This window comes from Betta splendens, chromosome 8, assembly GCF_900634795.4.
Source record: "Betta splendens chromosome 8, fBetSpl5.4, whole genome shotgun sequence".
NCBI lineage: Eukaryota > Metazoa > Chordata > Actinopteri > Anabantiformes > Osphronemidae > Betta > Betta splendens.
Window position 1 is genome coordinate 3,574,836 of NC_040888.2, and position 18,242 is coordinate 3,593,077.

Sequence of the window (18,242 nt, forward strand, 5' to 3'; positions counted from 1 at the left end):
GGGGGTCCACCTACCTGTGTACAGAGCATCCGTCTATGAGCTCCTGGGGAGCGGAGAGAAGCCCAGGAGGCCGGGGAGGTCAGTCTAAGGCTCCTCGTCAACCTCAGGCTCCGACTGCGAGAGGGTGCTGGGATGACTCCTCCTGTCGGGTGGAAGAAGCCTTCATGCAGTCGAAAGAGGGGAGAAACGCCACTGGCTCCTCCTGCTCCTTCTTTACTTCTGTCCTTGCTGCTGCTGCTGGACACGGCACCTTGAGGAGGGAACACAATCCTTCTGTTCCTTACTCAACAACTTGTGTAGCTACTACTACTAAGACAGCAGGCCAAGTAATTATGTGGAGCACAAATGAGAAGGTGTGTGATCTACTTGACATTACATTGAATTTCCACACTGGAAATTAACCCTGGGGAGAGTGTGAAGCTACCCATTGTTGATGTACTCACCAGGGCTGCAGGGAGGCGAGCACATGTGTGGTTGGTGCATCTCCATCTCCTGCAGCGCGACCTCGGCCTCGGCGCCGCTGCAGAGGGCCCTGCAGTGCAGACTCGAGCCCTGCACCTGGCTTTGCACCACCGTCTGAGCCGGGTGGCATCCTCCGCCTCCGGCCTCCTCTGAGCTGCGGGAGTCACTGCTGCACCTTCCCTAGAGGAGACCAGACAATGCGACACAAAAAGACAAATCTTCCTGTGATAAAAGCGTGCATTATCATCCTTAAACGTAGTGTAGGATTTGTGTTATCGTCATGTTAATGTTACATCAACTCACTGCTTGTGTGTTTATTGTGCTGGCTACAATAGCTGGAAGTGGGAAGCACATTGAGTTAAACATTAAGACCTAATAGCAGATGTTGGAGGTTTTATTACAACCACATAGGGAGAACAAATCATTATTTCAATTTTTAATTTAATATTTGCATATTGATGCTTTCATTAGAGAACTGTACTGCACCTCTGAGCTGTTCAGATCCAGCCCCTGAACAACACACCTTCAAACAGCTAGCCTTGGTACAGATGCTTAATGCCACCCTCTCCCACACACAGACCCATTTCTTTCTTTACTGAACTTTTGTTTAATAAAAAAAAAATCCCTAACCTTAGATCCTTTCTCTCTCTTATTTTTGCACCTCTTTCTCCCCATCTTCTAATGAGCAGCGGTTCGGAGTCATGCTTGGTGACTGCAGGCTTATCTGGCTATCCAGAACCAAGGAGCATTAGCCCATTACAGAGGAGACTATCTGGCAAGGGCGGGAGATAAGGCATTGAGATAGAGGGGGCGAGAGGGAGGGGCACAGAAGATGTGCAATTACCAGAGGGGTAACAGTGAGAAAGGAGAAGCCGGAAAGATAAAGTCTGGGGAGTGGGTGCAGGGGAGGAAACACTGGAGTCACCAGGACAGCAGCTAGGGAGAGTCTGGTTGAAAGATTTATTCATGAGAAGATCCACGGCTGATAGAGAGCGGGGATCCTTCAAAGACAAGATAGTTACCACTGATACACAAGCACAGATAAAGGACTCTCGCTACCTGCAGCTTGTATCTGTAACTCACATGAGAGCCTACAGCAAAGCAGTGCTTTTTTTTTATAATGGTCATTTTTTGTTGGTGCCTCCTGGAATGAATAGGAAGCTCATTGATGAGCCTCTGCTATTGTTTGTGCTTTGCCTCTAGGGAGAGAAGAATAAAGGGCTGGTAAACTTTGCCTGACAAGTACATAGCTGTTCAAGCAAACCGCCGTGAATTTACGGTGCAAGTATTGATCAGGAAATATATTTTCTGCGTTTTTTTGCATATAAAAACACTGCAGCAGACGTTAGCATAACGCATATGAGCCTAGCCATTAAAAGGTTGAGTCGCTTCCTGCTCCAGTGCTTGTTACCACACGCTGCACATACCTTGCTCTCTCGCACCAGCAGCTGATAGGCGGAGTGCTCGTCCAGGCTGAGGTCGTCTGGCAGCGCCGGGGATGAGGACTTGTCTGACAGCTGCTCCGACTTCAGCGAAGCCTGCTCAATCTCAGCCATCCTGATCTGCTGCGAGGGATTATTATATAGTTATTCACGTCACATGGAACGGCAACGACCACCTTTTCCATTACCAGCACACAGATTCATTACTTCATTTACTGAGGGTCAACTCAATTGACTCTGCCACCTCACACATATACAGTACACACATATGAACATTACTCAAGAGATGTATTTTTATTTCTACGGTATCTCCCATGGGCCAAAATGTGCCAGACAGATATGTAAAACCTCCACCAAGCCTCGTTAGGCTTCGCCAGATGCTGACAATTCAAAGTGGCCATAAAAGCGTGGCACCTGTTTGTGGAGAGAGCAAGATGAGAGATTTAAGTAATAACATTCCTTTCTCATCTCATCAACTCAACACATCTTTCAAAGTGTAAAAATGGGGAAAAAAAGCAATGGATGAATGAGCGGAAAACGGCAGGTGTCTGAGCTGTGTGTACACAGGAGGTGGGTGCGTGAAGACGCCTGTTCATGTGTAGAAATAGAAAGGTTTTGCAAGAAATGCACATTTTTTTCCATAGGAATACTTTTGTGTCAGCTCCAGAACCTCATAAATCCTCCCCAGTAGCTGAACTGGGCATATTTTCCGACACAATTCTAAATTTTAATAATGCTGCTGTGCGTGCGATGGCGTCTCACAGTTCGTGCTACTCTACAGCTACTCTAAACAGGCGACATGACCAAACAGAATTAATAGCAAAGCAACAGCAATTACTGCTCCCCTCGCTGTCATTTGCTCCAACAGCGAGTCAGGCTAGGTTTGATTCATCAGGACTGCAGGTTGCACAACCCGTAACGCTTTTGAATTATCGCCGCGTGACTCCCATGCGAACCCAGCCGACGCTCACCTTGCAGCACTCTTTCTGTGCGCAATGTCAAAACGCAGTTCAAACTGCGAGCTGGAGTAGAATTTCAAGGCTCTAGAGGAGCGATGAGGCGCCGGAGCAGTGTTCCCTTTAAAGACGCCAGGCAATAAATAGCCGGGGCGAGGGGATTAAAAGGGGTAGGATGAAATCTAATAGAGTGAAGCCTGGTAGCGATACATTAACACATCTGTAGGTTAGACAGAGAGGTTCACAGATCAAGATTCATGACAGATGCACAGGAGTAAATTACCATCACCTAAGCCCCTGGGGAGAGACAGACACAAAGACAGAGAGCTGGGATGAGGCAAAGCAAGGAAGCAGCAGAGAAGCAACAACACGACTGTTTGCTTAGTTTAGGTCTGTCACTAATATAGGAATACTGTATCGCGACGCTGTGCCTCAAAGGAGCGGCACAAAACGCTTTAAAGAGAACTCCACCTCCCTCATTTATTCGTTACCGCGTTGCTAACAATGGACCCGCAGACATACTGAGGGCACCGATAATAGGGCTGAGCGTCCACGCAGCCTTAGTGAGGGGACGCCGGGCGTTGTTCCATTCACTGCCTCTGGAGGAGGAACAGACGGCGTCACCGAGCAGGAACAGGGACACGGCTAATATCGCACGTCTACATTGCGTCACTAATGAGTGTCAACGCTGCGAATCAGTACAAGTGCTCATCGGAACGTCGGCAGTTCATCAGATCCACTTGAGTCACTGTCAGTAAAAGGCTTCAACAGTAACCGTGCAGCGGAATCAGGGCCGGCCTCTTCCTGCTTCCAGAAGCCTGTAGAACGGCAAGACACCGCTACAACATTTAATAAGGAGCCTGTCCTAAAATAGCGCCAGTGGCAGTGATGCTGAGAAATGCTTATGTGTGCTGTCCTTCCCTGCAGTCAGTCACCGGCTATGTGCGAGTCAAAGTCTGACAGCTACATGATGTATTATCCCACTGTCGCACGTGCAGCGCCCAGGTGTGCTGCTGCGGCTCCCAGTCCCCTTAAACAAATAGCATCATACACAACTCAGCGGCGGGAAGCTCATCCGTCTGTCGCTCACACGAGCTAGCGTTCACGCGACAAACTCGCACTATGTGCAACTGTGATGGTTAAACAGCGCTAGGAGAGATACTGTAAATCAGAGACAGATAGAGCAAGAGCCAGAGGAGCAGAGGGGGCAGCTGCAGAGGCGCGGCATGTAAAGGAGGCAGAGGAGATTGATGGTTGACAGCGTCTGCAGACAGGCAGAAAGCGAGACTGACAGGTGAGGAGGTGTGGAGTCCAGTTATTGCTTCTTCTCAGCTGACCCACTGCACTTTGTCATTGTGACGGACAACGCCGGCACAGGACAATATGTTGGTGGGCATGTGTTTTATGCCAGGTCGCCTTTGCACAATGCAAGGGGACGGGAAAATGAATGCGGGTGTGGATGTGCTCGCGTGCTTGTCTGGAATGAATGCATGTGGCCTCATTCATCTACACTCCAGCACATATGGAGAGGTGATAATTAGCTTGTGTTGATGCCGTGTTTAATTAGGGGCTCAAGTTCCCTGTTATGCTAAAATGTAACATAATATAATTTGACACAGCTTATATCAAGTAATTTTCTTTCCAGGCTGCTTTGTCTGATGAATGAAGCCCCGTGTGTGTTCAGTGAAGTACACGCAAACGTATGTGTGCCCCCCCAGAGCTGAGACCTTCATGCAATCTGGCCCCAAAGATTATGGCTGTGTGGGTGCGTTTTCGTGTAAGTGTCTTTGCATTTGTCCACACCTACAGGCAAAGGAGTGAAATAATTTAATAAATTGCGCTTTCTTTATTACGGTTGTTAATGTAAAATAAAGATTTCTCTCTCACTCTTCACAGTCAGCAGCAAGTGCTGTAATTATATTTCTCTCTGGCTGCAATGTGGTTGACCCAAACATGCTGCTCCCTCTCTCTCTCTCTCTTCTCTCTCTCTCTCTCGCTCTCTCTCAGTGAGCAGGGAAATGGGCTTTCAGCTCGCCTCAGCAAAATGTACGACGCTGCTTACCCACAAACCACCAAATTTGTTCCTGGGTTTAGTTTATGATGCAGTTATAAAAGTAAACCTAGTCTGGCAACTTTCGAACACTGAGGGTTAATTCATGGCTGCTGAATATTTTACACATATCAGTTTCTAGGTTAGCTCTCTAAATATGGATGGCGTGTTTGGGTTTGATGCGTGGGACTAGTGGCTGCATCAGTGTGCGTGCGGACGCGTGTTCAGGGTGATACCTCTTGCGCGTGGCCCTTGCAGTCTTTGCAGATGGGCGGGGGTGAGGAGTAGTGGTGGAAGACAGAGCCCGAGAGGTTGTCGATCATCAGCATCTCCCCCTCTAACGAATCCTTGATGAGGAGAGAAACGCTGTCCAGCCACTGGCTCTCCTGGAACACATACACACACGCACACGCATGCGCACGCACGCACACACGCACGCACGCACGGACACACGCACACGGGACGCAGGCCGGCACGCCGGTATTGCACGCAGGCGCAAACATGTGCACATGCGAGGACAGAGAACACGCAGGGAAATGCACACACCGTTGTGTTAATACCCGTGTGCAGATGCAAGTAGGTCCTTACATTAACTTGTGTACTCACAATCACACACAGGTTTCACATTAAGCCTTCATTTATAAGATCCTGCCACAAACTCATTCTGAAATACTCAGTGTCAGAGATCATAGAAATAAAGCACAACAAATCCTCCTCTGATGCGTTCTCGGCCTTTAGGGCGATAAACACTGTTCTCTCGTTAGGAAAAAAATCCTCCATATGACTCCAAACCCTCATTAGCCAAGTAACACATAATTTTACTATCAAAGCCTTGAGCGGTGCAATTATATTTGATATATCACCTCAATTAGTCTGTTCAATACCTTGTTGAAACAATTTAAGATTTAAGCATTTGCTTTGTGCTCTGGGTATTATTAGCTTTAAAGCAATTTAGACTGAATCAGTCAGGGCTGTTTCTGTGACTTAAATGATCCTTGCTTGCTTGAATCTCATCTGCCAGATTGGTTTTCCCAGAAACCAATCTTGGGGGGAAAAAAGGAAACTACTGACAGAAAAGGAAGCTACTTTAAAAATGATTTTTGTGTTTCTTGGCAGGGTGCTGTATTTCACAATGAAATGGACGCACTGTGCCTGTAGCACAGTTATAGCAGCCAGAATAACTGCCTTACATCAGCAGATATATCCTGAACGATACTGTGAAACAAGGTCACTCCTCTTCAATCCCCACACATGGCTATTTTCATAACACATTTCTACAACACCGCTTATGGGACTATACTTAGATCTGTTATGCAAACACACATTTCTGACTCACACTGTTATATTGCAATCACTCATGGCTCAGCTTTTGAAAATGAGAGAGCTACGGATTCAAGAAGCGGGTTACTGTACTCCCAGCGATACGGGTATGCCAAAATCACGCTGATTTGCCAAACAGTGTTGTGATGCCTCATTTTGGCTCAAAGACACATGCCGCTCTACTAATACACGCATTTATATAAAAACACCCTTCTTTCTCACACAGACGGGCCTAAGGTAGTTCATCCTGTGTAGGTGGAATGCTTGATACAAAAATAATGTTTGATTGACTGTGGTGGCCTGTGTGCTGGCCTCCATTAATAAGAGTATTAGTAGACAACAATAGGGCCCATCTACAGGGAATGGAAGCCGAGAGAGAGAGAGGAGAGAGCTGAAATTAATTACTGTCTCTATCTGACTCACTGGCTCAGCCATTATCTCCTCTTTCTTATTCCTTTAAGCTCTGACTTCCTCTGTGCATCGACATCCTACAGTCCTTCTGCAATATATTAACAGTGTTTCACCATAGAGTGAGTTTCGTCTCTGCATATTAATCAGTGTACTCTAATCTGTAAACACACTTTGGTTACACATCGAGCAATTATCCTTTTACTACTACTGTTAGTATGATTTAAAGCAGGTCCAACAGGGGCCTGCTAAACGCTCCCTGTGGACAAATGTGTAACAACATCCACTGCTGGGTTCACAAATCTGCACACGCACACAAAACTCTGGACCTGTGGTCCAAAAAGATCTGCTTTTGGATCCGCTGAGGGGAAAAGAGTGACAGAAACGCAGAAAGCGATGCTGCCGCCTGTTCCTGTGTCAGCCAACGCTAAAAGCTAAGAAAAGTTCTAGGTTTCGCTCTACAAATGCGAATCTCCTCGTGGCAGCCGATGAGTCATCTATGTGTGCTTCTGCATGGATATCTCAGAATATCATTAGCGATATTATAATAGAAGCGTGTGTCTCTGCTGTCACACTGGGAGGGAAAATAAGAGACATCGTTCTCGCACACAAGCAGGGAAATGATCCCAAAGCACATCTGCAAACCCAACGATTACTGAACGCAATTAAAACTTCTCAGCTCCCTTTGCTGGTCTAATAAGTTGCCAGAGAATATTAAAATGTATGGTATATGTCTGGTGGTGTTGGGAAATGTCTTGAATTCTACTACTATTGCTAATTTCAATTTTTTAATTTCAATCATTTAAATCGGTTCCTTAAAAACAGTTCACTTGGGAAACGTCATTAAAGCACAGCTCGACGTCTCCTCCTTTCTTTCCTTCTCTCCCCTCGCTTTGTGTGAAAGTTTAACCTTCCCTGCCCTCACTTCCTTCTGAGAAATCTCAAAGAAACGGAACAAAAGTAGCACATTATACAAAGAGACTGGTAAAATGACAAAGAGCAATCGCTCCATGTGGCTGTCAGTCGCGTTCCCAAATAGGAAGTAAAGCAAAGTTTGTCTCTTCCATGTCAGCACTATTCAGAAGCTACGCGGGAATTATTGCTGAATTGTTTTCCTCTTTTGTAATCTTGCAGCTTGTGCGGCAAATATGCAATTTTCTCTGCATGAACTAATGCACTGTATAAAGAGAAGCAAAGCGACAGGAAGCAGAGACACACAAAGAACTAGTGATGTCTCTATTACACTTTTTGAACCCAATAGTGAACAGATTCTGTTATTCGGGTCTGCTGATGCTTAATAAAAAAGCTATAATTACTATATAATGCACATAACCCAATAATATTTAATGCAAATAGTACTTAGATATGACTGACAGCTGAATAACTAAACAGTGTGGACTGTAGAGTTCTGTATCGTTTTATCGACTACGCTGCAGAAACATAAAACACTGACTAAAACAAATGCAAATGTCTCCAGCCTATTTGACCAAACACAGGAATCCTCCCACACACTCCGTCTCGCACGCGCATGCAAACACACAGACTCACTTGTGCCGGCGAGTACAGGGTCCGGCTGGAGCCCAGCGAGCTGTACGGCCCCCGGTGCGCCGCCGCTGCCGCGTGCCGCATCCTCCTGGGCCCGTCTCCCCGCTCCCCTCGGGCGCTGGCCCGCTCCCGCTCCCCCACCGCGCCTCCAGGACCCGCTCCGGCGGCGGGCAAGCCCTTGTCCCTGCCCAGACCCCCGCAGCCGGGGGCGCCCATGCAACAGAGGGTGCCCTGGGCCAGCTCCAGCTCAATCTCTGCATCCATCTCCGCCTCCTCCTGGGCCTCCTTGTTGGAGTCGTCCAGGTGCTTCATCAGCACAGCCACCACCACGTTGATGAGCACGAACTGGGCGGTGAGCACGAAGGAGACAAAGTACATAGGCGAGATAAACTGAAGGCTTGGATTGCAGGCATAGTCCACATCAGTGTTGTGGTCTGGTGGGCACTCCCGCAATGTGTCCTGGTGGCAGAAAGGTGTTAACAGTGTTAAGGGAGGAGAAAGGGCTTGTGAAATAACACAAAAGCCATAAAGGCACAGTTTTGTGCCTGGTTAATATTTAACATCATCAAGCTAGCATCTGGTGCCAACCATCCCCATTAGCGCTGCGTCAGTACGTTTAAGGCTGAAACAGAAAACATCTTTACATCTGTAAACAAGTGGTTTTGTATTCATCACTTGCAAAAACATCACAATCTTAATTGTTTTGCTTTTAATGCAAGTCCACAGGAAGTGTGTTTTGGCTCCGGAGCATTATTCACTGGTTAGCATTTGCGCAGCGCAGTTCAGTCAAAGCAGAACTAAAGTGACAAGTGTTTTCTGGAGGAAGTACACATTTCTCACCCGGGCCGTGGTCACACATCATAACTTAGGCCTCTGAGCTGAAGCTGGTCTTTTCTGTCTAATTTGGCCTGACATTTACACACTGTGCTCCTTCACACAACATCTCCATTTTCGGCGTTTAATCCCTTTCCATCTTATTTTCCTTCTTTTCTTTTCTCGGCCCAATCTACATAGTGGCCCCGTCTCTTGCCTATTCTCTTCTTGCTGTAATTTTACCTTCACAGAGGAAAATAAGAATTTGCAGTCAGTATATTTAACCCCTTTCCCTCTCTCATCCTCTCTCCCATTACGGCTCACTAATGCCTTCTTCTCCCACTGCTGCACATTTGCTCATCTTTCCTTCTGTCATTATTTCCTCTGCTCCTACACTCAGCTCTTATTACATCAAGCCAGGTCTACTTCTCTCATAGCCCACATAATAATTTGATAGGAAGAATGACCGACATTTACTCTGGGATGTAGCATCTGTGCCACACTGGTTTGCTTTATGGCCCACTACCATCCACATTGCCTGTCTCCAGTTTGTGTTTAATGGTCCACGCTCAACGCGCTCCAGTATAATCTCCATTCCCCTCGCAGCCTAGGTGTAGGAAGAAGTGGTGATAGCTGCCGGTGGTATAGTCGAATTGTGTTCAGGGGAAATTGGGTTTTTTGTTTGCGTGTGTGTGCGTGCGTGCGTGTGTGTGTGCGTGTGTGTGTGCAATGAGGCATGCTTACTCCCCTGCTCAGCAACAAGAAAATCTGTGCTCCTGGTGCTGAGCAAGCGCATTTCGTTTTCATCAGTAAGCATCACTAGAGTGGAAGATTAGACTGACGTGAGAAATAAAGTAAACAGTGACAACATCGCTTGTCTCTTGTCAAGAGACCTCTTCTGCTTTTCCTCTCCTTTTGGAGACCAAATCCTCAACTCTGTTAAGTTTGTTTGCAAGCCTGTGCAAAATCTGGTGCAGTGGCTAAATGGTTGAAACTATGAATAGAATAGAATGCCTTTATTAGAATACCAACTAGTGAATGTTGTTTGTACCTTCATAATGCCATTCCAGTTGTCGCCTGTGGAGACTTGAAACAAGGTGAGGAAGGCCATGCCGAAGTTCTCAAAAGTAGCGTGACGGCTCATACCCTCACAGGGATAGTCTTCATTGCAAACTGAGGAGGAGAGTACGAGAGTGGATGGAAATCAGGGGGTTTTGGCACAAAGACAACGCAGAGGTGAGAGGACAAAAAGAGGAAAGGCTTGAGGAAGGGAGCAGGGGAACAAAAGCGAGGCTCGCAACGAGAAATCTGCAAAAACTCCAGGAACGTGTCATCCCTGTCACTAAGCTTCCTCAATGCATGTCCTACCACAGCTCACAATGTAGACAAAGTCTGCTATGAAATCAGCAGCAACGGGAACAAACACTCCACTGGTGTCTGAGCGTATATCCTAAGATGCTATAATCTTTGGGAGAGCCTCAAGAAAAGTGACACTTGTATTTGCTGCTAATCCTTCCTCCTGCCAAGCTCCAATAGGAAGCAATGATGCCAGTGGTTACAGCTGCAGCACACAGGGGAAATATGACATTTTGGAAAGATATACTGTATCTTTCAACTTCAATGTGGTTATTTTTGTATCAGAATACTAGAGTGTGGGTTGGTTCCCTGATGGCTTTCTGACTGCAGGAGGGAGCGCTGATGAAAAGGAATACAGGATGTGGTGGAAATAAGAAGATTTTCATTATGAAGTTAACACGTCTTCATGCCTCCATGTGCACGAGTTTAATATAAAGGGCGCACAAAAAAATCAACTCAGCGTTACCCATCTGGACAGTAATGCATGAACAAGAAGCTCATCAGCTTCTGGGATAAAGCATTTCATCAAACGGTGCATACGTTGCACATAACGGAGAGTTTAATCTATATAATCAGAAGGCTTATTAGCAATAGCACATACATGGAGATTAATAGTGTTCTTGCATGAAACAGCACGTTACGGTTTCTCAGATGGTTTAAGATAAGGATTGAGATCAAAGAGGAACCATCTAGTGTCAAGGCAAAATCTGTTGAAAGCTGCAGATAACACCAAGCTGGAAAAAAGGCTTAGAAGGATCTCATGTCATCACATTTCCAGTTTAATATGGACTAAACAGTTGCAATGCAAAGAATGAAGACAATATAGAAACATGAATCATGTTTTACTGCTCACAGAAACATGAGCCAGCTGATCAGTCTTCTTATTGTATGTATGTTTATGAAACACTGTGCATTATGCAAATCTTTTATGTAGTTTAACTTCAAGTACAGTTAAGTTCAGAAGTACTGAGAAAATCACTGCGTTACTTATTCATGACCACAGTGCACTTTTAAAATCCAAAAGGGGTTCATGTGACAAAGTTCTGTAGCATCACAGCTGGATGCAAGTACTTACCAAGTTCTCCAAAAAGCTCTACTCCTAAGGCGGCGTAGATGAAAAACAGCAGCATGAAGAGCAGACCCAGGTTACCCACCTGCAACACAGCCAGACACACGCAGAGCTCTAAACCACGACTGATGTACAGAACCACCTCTAATTATGACAAAGACCTCCCAAATCAGCAGTAGGTTTGTGGTTTACAATCTGGCCTCCTCATATAATTTATATATTGTATAATGCAAACACTTTAGTATGTACAATATTCATTTTTGTTGTTCAACGCTACTAAGCACAAAAACACAAGTATAACACAGTAATTAACTAAACAAACTGGACTCCCACTCGCTCTTGCTGCTCCCTTATCAGCATGGATGGTTTCTGCAAACCATGATGCAGCATCTTCAGACACATTTACACGGCTAAACCTCTGGTGCCGTCGTGAATGTTTAAATTTGAGGTTTCCAGACTTGGTTTGGTTTCATCAGATGCAGCCTTCTGTCAACTCAACTCAACAAAATATTACAGGGGTAGAAAACAAAGCCCCCCGCTGTGTTAAATGTCTCTGACACTAAACAACATGCACCGACTAATTATTACACTGGGAGTAGCAGGGTTACGATTACAGGTGATTAGTAAAGATCACACATAAAAAAGTATTCTTGATACATTACACTTAAGTTTTATTAAAATAAGCTGCATTGCGACATTGGTGACAGAGACCTGTAGTGCTGTAGAAATGTTTTGTATAGTAAGAATCTGGGCAAGTTTGGTGAGACAGCACTGAATAGAAAACACGCATTTATTAAAACCCCTGAACTGGAGGATACCTGGGAGAACCCAGTAGGACAGTTTACAGTTGGGATTCCACATTCAACATGAATAATCTCATATGTGCCACCATGTTCATGCAAAGCAGACCTACTCCACACTTTAAACAGGGCAGCCCACAGACAGTGGGAAATGGATGTAGCCATATTTATCATTAAAACTGTAAAAATGTACTTTTAATGTAAGCATTCATGCCTGATTGCATTAAGCAAAGTGTGATTAGTCTCTTTGAACCGAAATGAAGGGGGTTAATTGCAACGTCCCGAGGCCTTGCCCAGACACTTTGACTACTGTCATAATCATAAAAGACACTGTTTGAGGTTTGCCTCAAGTCTGACTGGAAGTTGGTGCTAGTTAGTGCTTTTCAGCTTCACTGAGGCCTGGGTCTATGTGGGATCCACGATAAGGATGAGTGCACACATGACAAATAGAGGCTTTACTGGATGGGACCGAATGGTGAATTACATGCAAATGTAACTCAGCCTTGATTCTGTAAAAATTAATCCTGAGCTGTAGTTTTAATTTTAATGCTTTGTAATTGTCAAGACAAGCAAGCCTAACATAATTCCGATGTTTCAAACTAATGGCTTTACAAGGGGGACTGGTGCCCTCCTAAAGCAAAGATGTCATTTCCTGTGGTGTCCACATCTGTCCCTCGCTATTCTGGAGGATACAGAGACTACACACAACCACCGCTTCGACTCAAGTACCAGCATTATACAGGCCTTTAGTTAGAGGGTGGCATGACCGCATCAGTTGAGAAGAGGCCATAAATGGAGGATGTTTGTGGTAAAGTGATTTTGCCTTACGGTGTCTTTGTAGCAAGAAGTTCCTCTTAACATGTAACAAGCTATTAGGCTCCGTGTTCCACCTCCAGTTCATGTTGAAGTGTATAAAATGTATAAAGCGCCTGTTGAACGTGTGATACAGTCACGTTTATAATTCCACCCAACACCTGCCCCTCTGTATCTCCATGGTTTTATCCATAGCCGAGGCCTTATTATACCAATAGTAGTGTACTTGCCTGTTCCTTTGTTCAGCTGCATCTCAAAGCCTTTGTTAAAATGTCAATACTGTCCTCGATATCCACTGTGACGCGCTGAAGAACCGCTGGCTCGGTGCCATTTCATTTTCACAGTCAAACTCAGCCTAGTATCTCCTCAGGTTAAAGCGCTCGCCGAGTGTAACACTTACACTCTTTCCGCACCTCAATATGCACACACACCCATACACGGAGAGAGACCTCCTGGAACTGTTTAATTAGCCCTAGTTTTAATTACCTCCCCCGGTGCCCTTGGGATGGAGCAAAGGGCCCAGTGTTAATGAGAGGGGGATCAATAGAAGAGAAAGACAAGGAATCTGCTCTCCCTCACCTCTGCCTGCCCTCTGTTCACCACACCACCTGTTTCCCTCCTTCCTTCCTTTTCCTCTTAATGGTCAGTGGGTCAGACCCTGCGTGTGTGTGTGTATGTTTAGGTCTGCTTGTCCATAAATGAGGCTCTGCACCTGCCTTTGCAATTAACCTCTAGGTAACTGTGCTGCTTTAACTCTTTAGCTACTTTAGCCAGAGTTTATTTTGATCACAGCTGTTCAGAGAGATTAAACCAATGTAATAGGAATAACCTGGCGGATCCCTTGTCACTCTCTTTCACCACACTTCCTGTCAGTCCCTCTGACAAACAAATAAAGGCAAAATGCCAGAAAAACAGAACTATATGAGAAACAATAATGTGTTAATTAGTTTTTGTCCCACTGGACAGTTCCCTGTTTTCAGCCTCAGCTAAGTTGACAGTCTGCTGGTTCTAGTTCCACTTACTTTAAGAGAGATGTGGGAGTGGTACAGTATTAATCTTCCTCTAGGCATAATTCCAAAACGGTCTGTTGCTTTATTGATTGAGTTGCCTTATTGCATTACATTTCCAAAAGATGAGTCAAGGTTCAAATGAATGAACTAATGTTGATCCAACACTAGATAAATGTTAGGACAGTGATCATAAGGAAGCAAATAAAAACGATAAAGCATTAACAACTTCTGGTAAATATTGACTCATTCTTGGAATGTTGTGTGCAGCGGATGGTGTGATGGTCTGAAAGCTGGCTGTCGGTGGACAGTTCACCACCAAATGAACTACAGCGCGGTTTGAAAAGCCACCAGCGTTTCTAGCACACTGTGCTCTCAGTGGGAGTCTGGGTACTCTCCGTGGTACTGAAAGTAAAAACAAGACAATGCTTATGTGTGCGAGTACTGTGTGTGTGCCAGTCTACCAGCTTGAATGAGTCATCTATTAGAGTTGCCCACAGGCCAACAGAAGGGGGGGGGGGGGGGGGATCGTACCACCCTGACTACTGACTGAGAGCAGCCAACTCGCTCCCTGGGAGTGTGAATTGTGTGTGTGTGTGTGTGTGTGTGTGTGTGTGTGTGTGTGTGTGTGTGTGTGTGTGTGTGTGTGTGTGTGTGTGTGTGTGTGTGTGTGTGTGTGAGAGAGAGAGAGTAAAATAAAGTAGAGGCCGTGTGAGTGTACAATCGTGTACCTGAGGAAGGGCTTGGACCACCGTATCCAGGAGGGCTCTCATTCCTGTTGCCATCTTCAGCAGCTTCAGCACTGAGTGTATGAAAGAGAGGCAGAGAGCAAGAGAGTGTGTTCAAGTGTACGCATTCAGGGGAGAATCCCTCAGGCTCAATTACAGACTAAATGGAAAACATTACAACAACTGTGGAAAGGTCAGTCCTTAATTTACACCACATGTAGCAGACACACAGTGTTATTTGTACCTCGTGCGATCCTCAGTACTCTCATGATCCTGATAATGGTAGGGTTGATGGGCAGCGCGGCGCTGATCTCAATCTCCTCCAAGGTGATGCCCATCACTGACAGAAGAACAATGGCCAGGTCCAGCTGGTTCCACCTAGGACACGCATGACCGTCAGCACCAAGTGACACAGACTGCGACCAAATCCATGCTACAGCTGCTGAACTGGCTTCAACTGATGTGCAACTGGGAATCGACTACAGTCAACGTCATATTTGATTGAGGAAAATAATTTGTCTGTTACATTTGGAACATACTCTATGAATAATGATGTCGCTCAGCTACTAAAGATGCACCTGTTGAACATTCAGTCCCAAACAGTGATTCACAGCACACAGAGACACACATACCTGCAGATGTAGCCACTGGAGGTTTGTGGGCAGCACATGCAGCGGCGGCTACTCCCATTGACCCAGTTCTAAAGCTTGCTTAATAGACACCCCAACACATAAATCAGGCTACACACAAAGAACGCTCACGGCTGGTGCTGACACGACATAAAGAGAGACAAAGTGCCAGCTGATAACTGTGTGATAAATTCTCTCAGCACCGCCCGTCTCTTTCTCACGTTATCAGTCATATGTCGTTTTTCTACTATGTCTTTCATCAGACCTTCGTCCCTCTTTATACTTTATTAGTCTCTCTCCCATATTTGTATGTGTCTGCCGCTCTGCTCGCTCGCTTCACTAACTGAAATAGGCCGATGACATTAAACTACAATCAGTACAACATAAGCCTCCAAATCTGTTCCTGCCTTTAATTAGTCACCACATTTCACTGAGGAGGGTAAAACATCAGTATCATCACCGTGTGCATTTAGGTGAATGACAAATCAATTAGGCTCAGTTCTGAGTGAATAAATGTGGGAGTGAACAGAGCAGTGCTGAGACGTGTTTCCTGTGGAGGTCACAGAGGTCTTTAGAGTAAGTTGTACAAATGCATCACGTCTAGGAAGCCATAAGACATCGTGGGGAAGTTAAGGTGAATTACAGTATCTTGATTTATTAATAAATACACTCATACAAACTCAGGCTAAGGCTGTTGTTCACCACTACATTAATTATGATCAAGAAAGGTTGTTGTGTTATTTTTAAATATTCATATTATGTAATAATTAAAAAGATTAAGGCATCTGCCTCGAGCCACTGTAGTGACTTTGATGTCATTTTTTCAATTTTAAATACTGTATGTGAGATAAATGATTTAGTTCATTAGACAAAAACATCAAAACATTGTGATATTAGACTGTTAGGCTTCCATTCTCTGTCTTAAGGCTCATCTTGCAATATCTAATCTAAAGGATGCTTGTTTTCTCAGGGTAAACATAAAACAAGTGACACACAGTGCCACAAAGAAGCCCACTAAGACACACCAACAAGTGAATAGACCTAAGCCTCTCATACACAAGCTGTCTGCCAGCACACAGGTTCTAAATACACAGTGTACCTGTCTTTGAAGAAGCGGCGAAAGCCGAAGGCGATGAGTTTGAGTACCGCTTCCAGCACAAACGTTGAGGTGAAGAAATAGTTGCAGTATTTCAGAGCGAGATCCAGAGACTGGAAAGGGAGTAAATACACGTGTGTGACGGGATGAGGTGGAAAACCAACAGCATTAGCTGGGGGAAAATGTGCGAGTGGAGATGTTTGTAGAGTAAAATCAAGCAAGCCAGAGGGCAAAACAACATCAGCCTCCATTCAGAACAACCTGACAGCACGGTTGAAGCTCTATTTTAATTGCAGACTAATCAAATCTTCTTAAGGTGAGCATCTTTTCCATCTGGGGTTTATTTTCTTAACAGTTTTTCTTTTTCAGAAATAGAGACGTAACTCCTTACAAGCGGTAGGCTGCAAAATGTCAGGACCAATAGCTGACAAATACAGCCAAGACCTGTGATATTTATCTGATGCGCAGTCAGTTTGAGAGAGCTTGCTCCATTTTAAAGGTCAAATGTGCATCTTATCTCAAGGATAATCACTTTTCTCTCTCTCACAAAATCGCTATCAGGCGTTTGAACCCTCATTCATCACGCATGAGTGGACAGATACATGTGCTGTTCAGCTAGAACCACTTTGACAGCATCCCACATGAAATCAACAGTGCAATCACCTTCTTAAGGAGAAGCTATTTACAACACATGCTACGGCCTGAGAGCTGTTGTTGCAGCTATTCACTCTTATCCTCTGAGCTTCTGCAGCGTTTGCTTTGTATTTAATTTGTGAAACAAGGCTTAATTGAAGTCATTATGAACCTTTTGCACACACAGCCACTGAAAATGCGTCCGCTTACGTGAGGTTGGTTGTAGTGCTCCAGAGACATCGTGATTACATTGATGCAGATGATGAAGGTGATGATGAGGTCCAGGTAGTGGTTTGTGCACAGTGTGTGGATCATCAGGCGCATGTGGCCATAGCTGGCATAGTAGGGCAGCTTGTGTGCTTCTGTTGACAGACAAATATCTTAGTGAAGCTTCTTTCAAACACAGAAACGCTGCGATTCCATTAGATCATTATCTCTGGACAAATATGCTGGAGCCTGAGCATTTGGAAAGGCAAAATTCAAAAGAACTGATGAAGCTGAAATCATGATGAATCTCAAATTACACTGCACAATAGAAATTATGACACTTGACAGCTGTTTGTACGCTTATAATTATCTGATGGTTTGTGTTTCCATGTCTTTGCTTCTGCTGCACACACTTTCATCAAAGCAGCAAATTATACTGTTTCTTGTCATATGTCATAAAAAAACAGAGCTATTAAAGACTCTGATTTCTGACATTTTGTGTATTATTACATTATTTTGTCACAAAAAGTGTGATAATGATGTTTCATTTGATCTTAACCTTTCGTCCTAAGACTTTAACTATTTTCTTTTATCTCTCTCTTATCTCTATCCAACTATTTATCTGCTGGTTTGTTTCTCTCTTTCCCGCTATTCGCTCCTCTGCTGTCCGTCCTCCGTCTTACTCCTTCTTTTCTTTTCCATGCGCCGTTGACGCTTCTCCTCTCTTCTCTTTGCCTCCTCCACTTCCTGGTGCTGGCGACACTTGTGGAAGTTCTCCACCACCACACCAACAAACATGTTGAGGACGAAGAAGCTGACGATGAGGAGGAAGGAGATGAAGTACAGCAGCATCCAGGGGTTGTTGTTGGTCACCGGCTGGATTTAAAGTGAAAATAAGAGCACGGAAT

The 18,242-nt window shown here is 45.0% G+C and overlaps 1 protein-coding gene across 2 annotated transcripts in view; it reads right to left on the bottom strand.

Moving 5' to 3' along the window:
* Positions 1-18,242, bottom strand: part of cacna1ia (calcium voltage-gated channel subunit alpha1 Ia) — a 90,553-nt gene that overhangs the window by 3,303 nt on the left and 69,008 nt on the right. Inside the window, exons 25-36 of one of the 2 annotated variants that reach the window (XM_029158292.3) lie at positions 18,018-18,210; positions 17,338-17,489; positions 16,498-16,607; positions 15,014-15,147; positions 14,773-14,843; positions 11,428-11,506; positions 10,048-10,169; positions 8,187-8,642; positions 5,147-5,296; positions 1,890-2,024; positions 444-642; positions 15-250 (exon numbers count right to left, since the gene is read on the bottom strand). In XM_029158292.3, the coding sequence (XP_029014125.1) occupies positions 15-250; positions 444-642; positions 1,890-2,024; positions 5,147-5,296; positions 8,187-8,642; positions 10,048-10,169; positions 11,428-11,506; positions 14,773-14,843; positions 15,014-15,147; positions 16,498-16,607; positions 17,338-17,489; positions 18,018-18,210 (2,037 nt within the window). Of the gene's footprint in view, positions 1-14; positions 251-443; positions 643-1,889; positions 2,028-5,146; positions 5,297-8,186; positions 8,643-10,047; positions 10,170-11,427; positions 11,507-14,772; positions 14,844-15,013; positions 15,148-16,497; positions 16,608-17,337; positions 17,490-18,017; positions 18,211-18,242 lie in introns of both variants that reach the window. The other variant, XM_029158290.3, reaches the window with a different exon arrangement.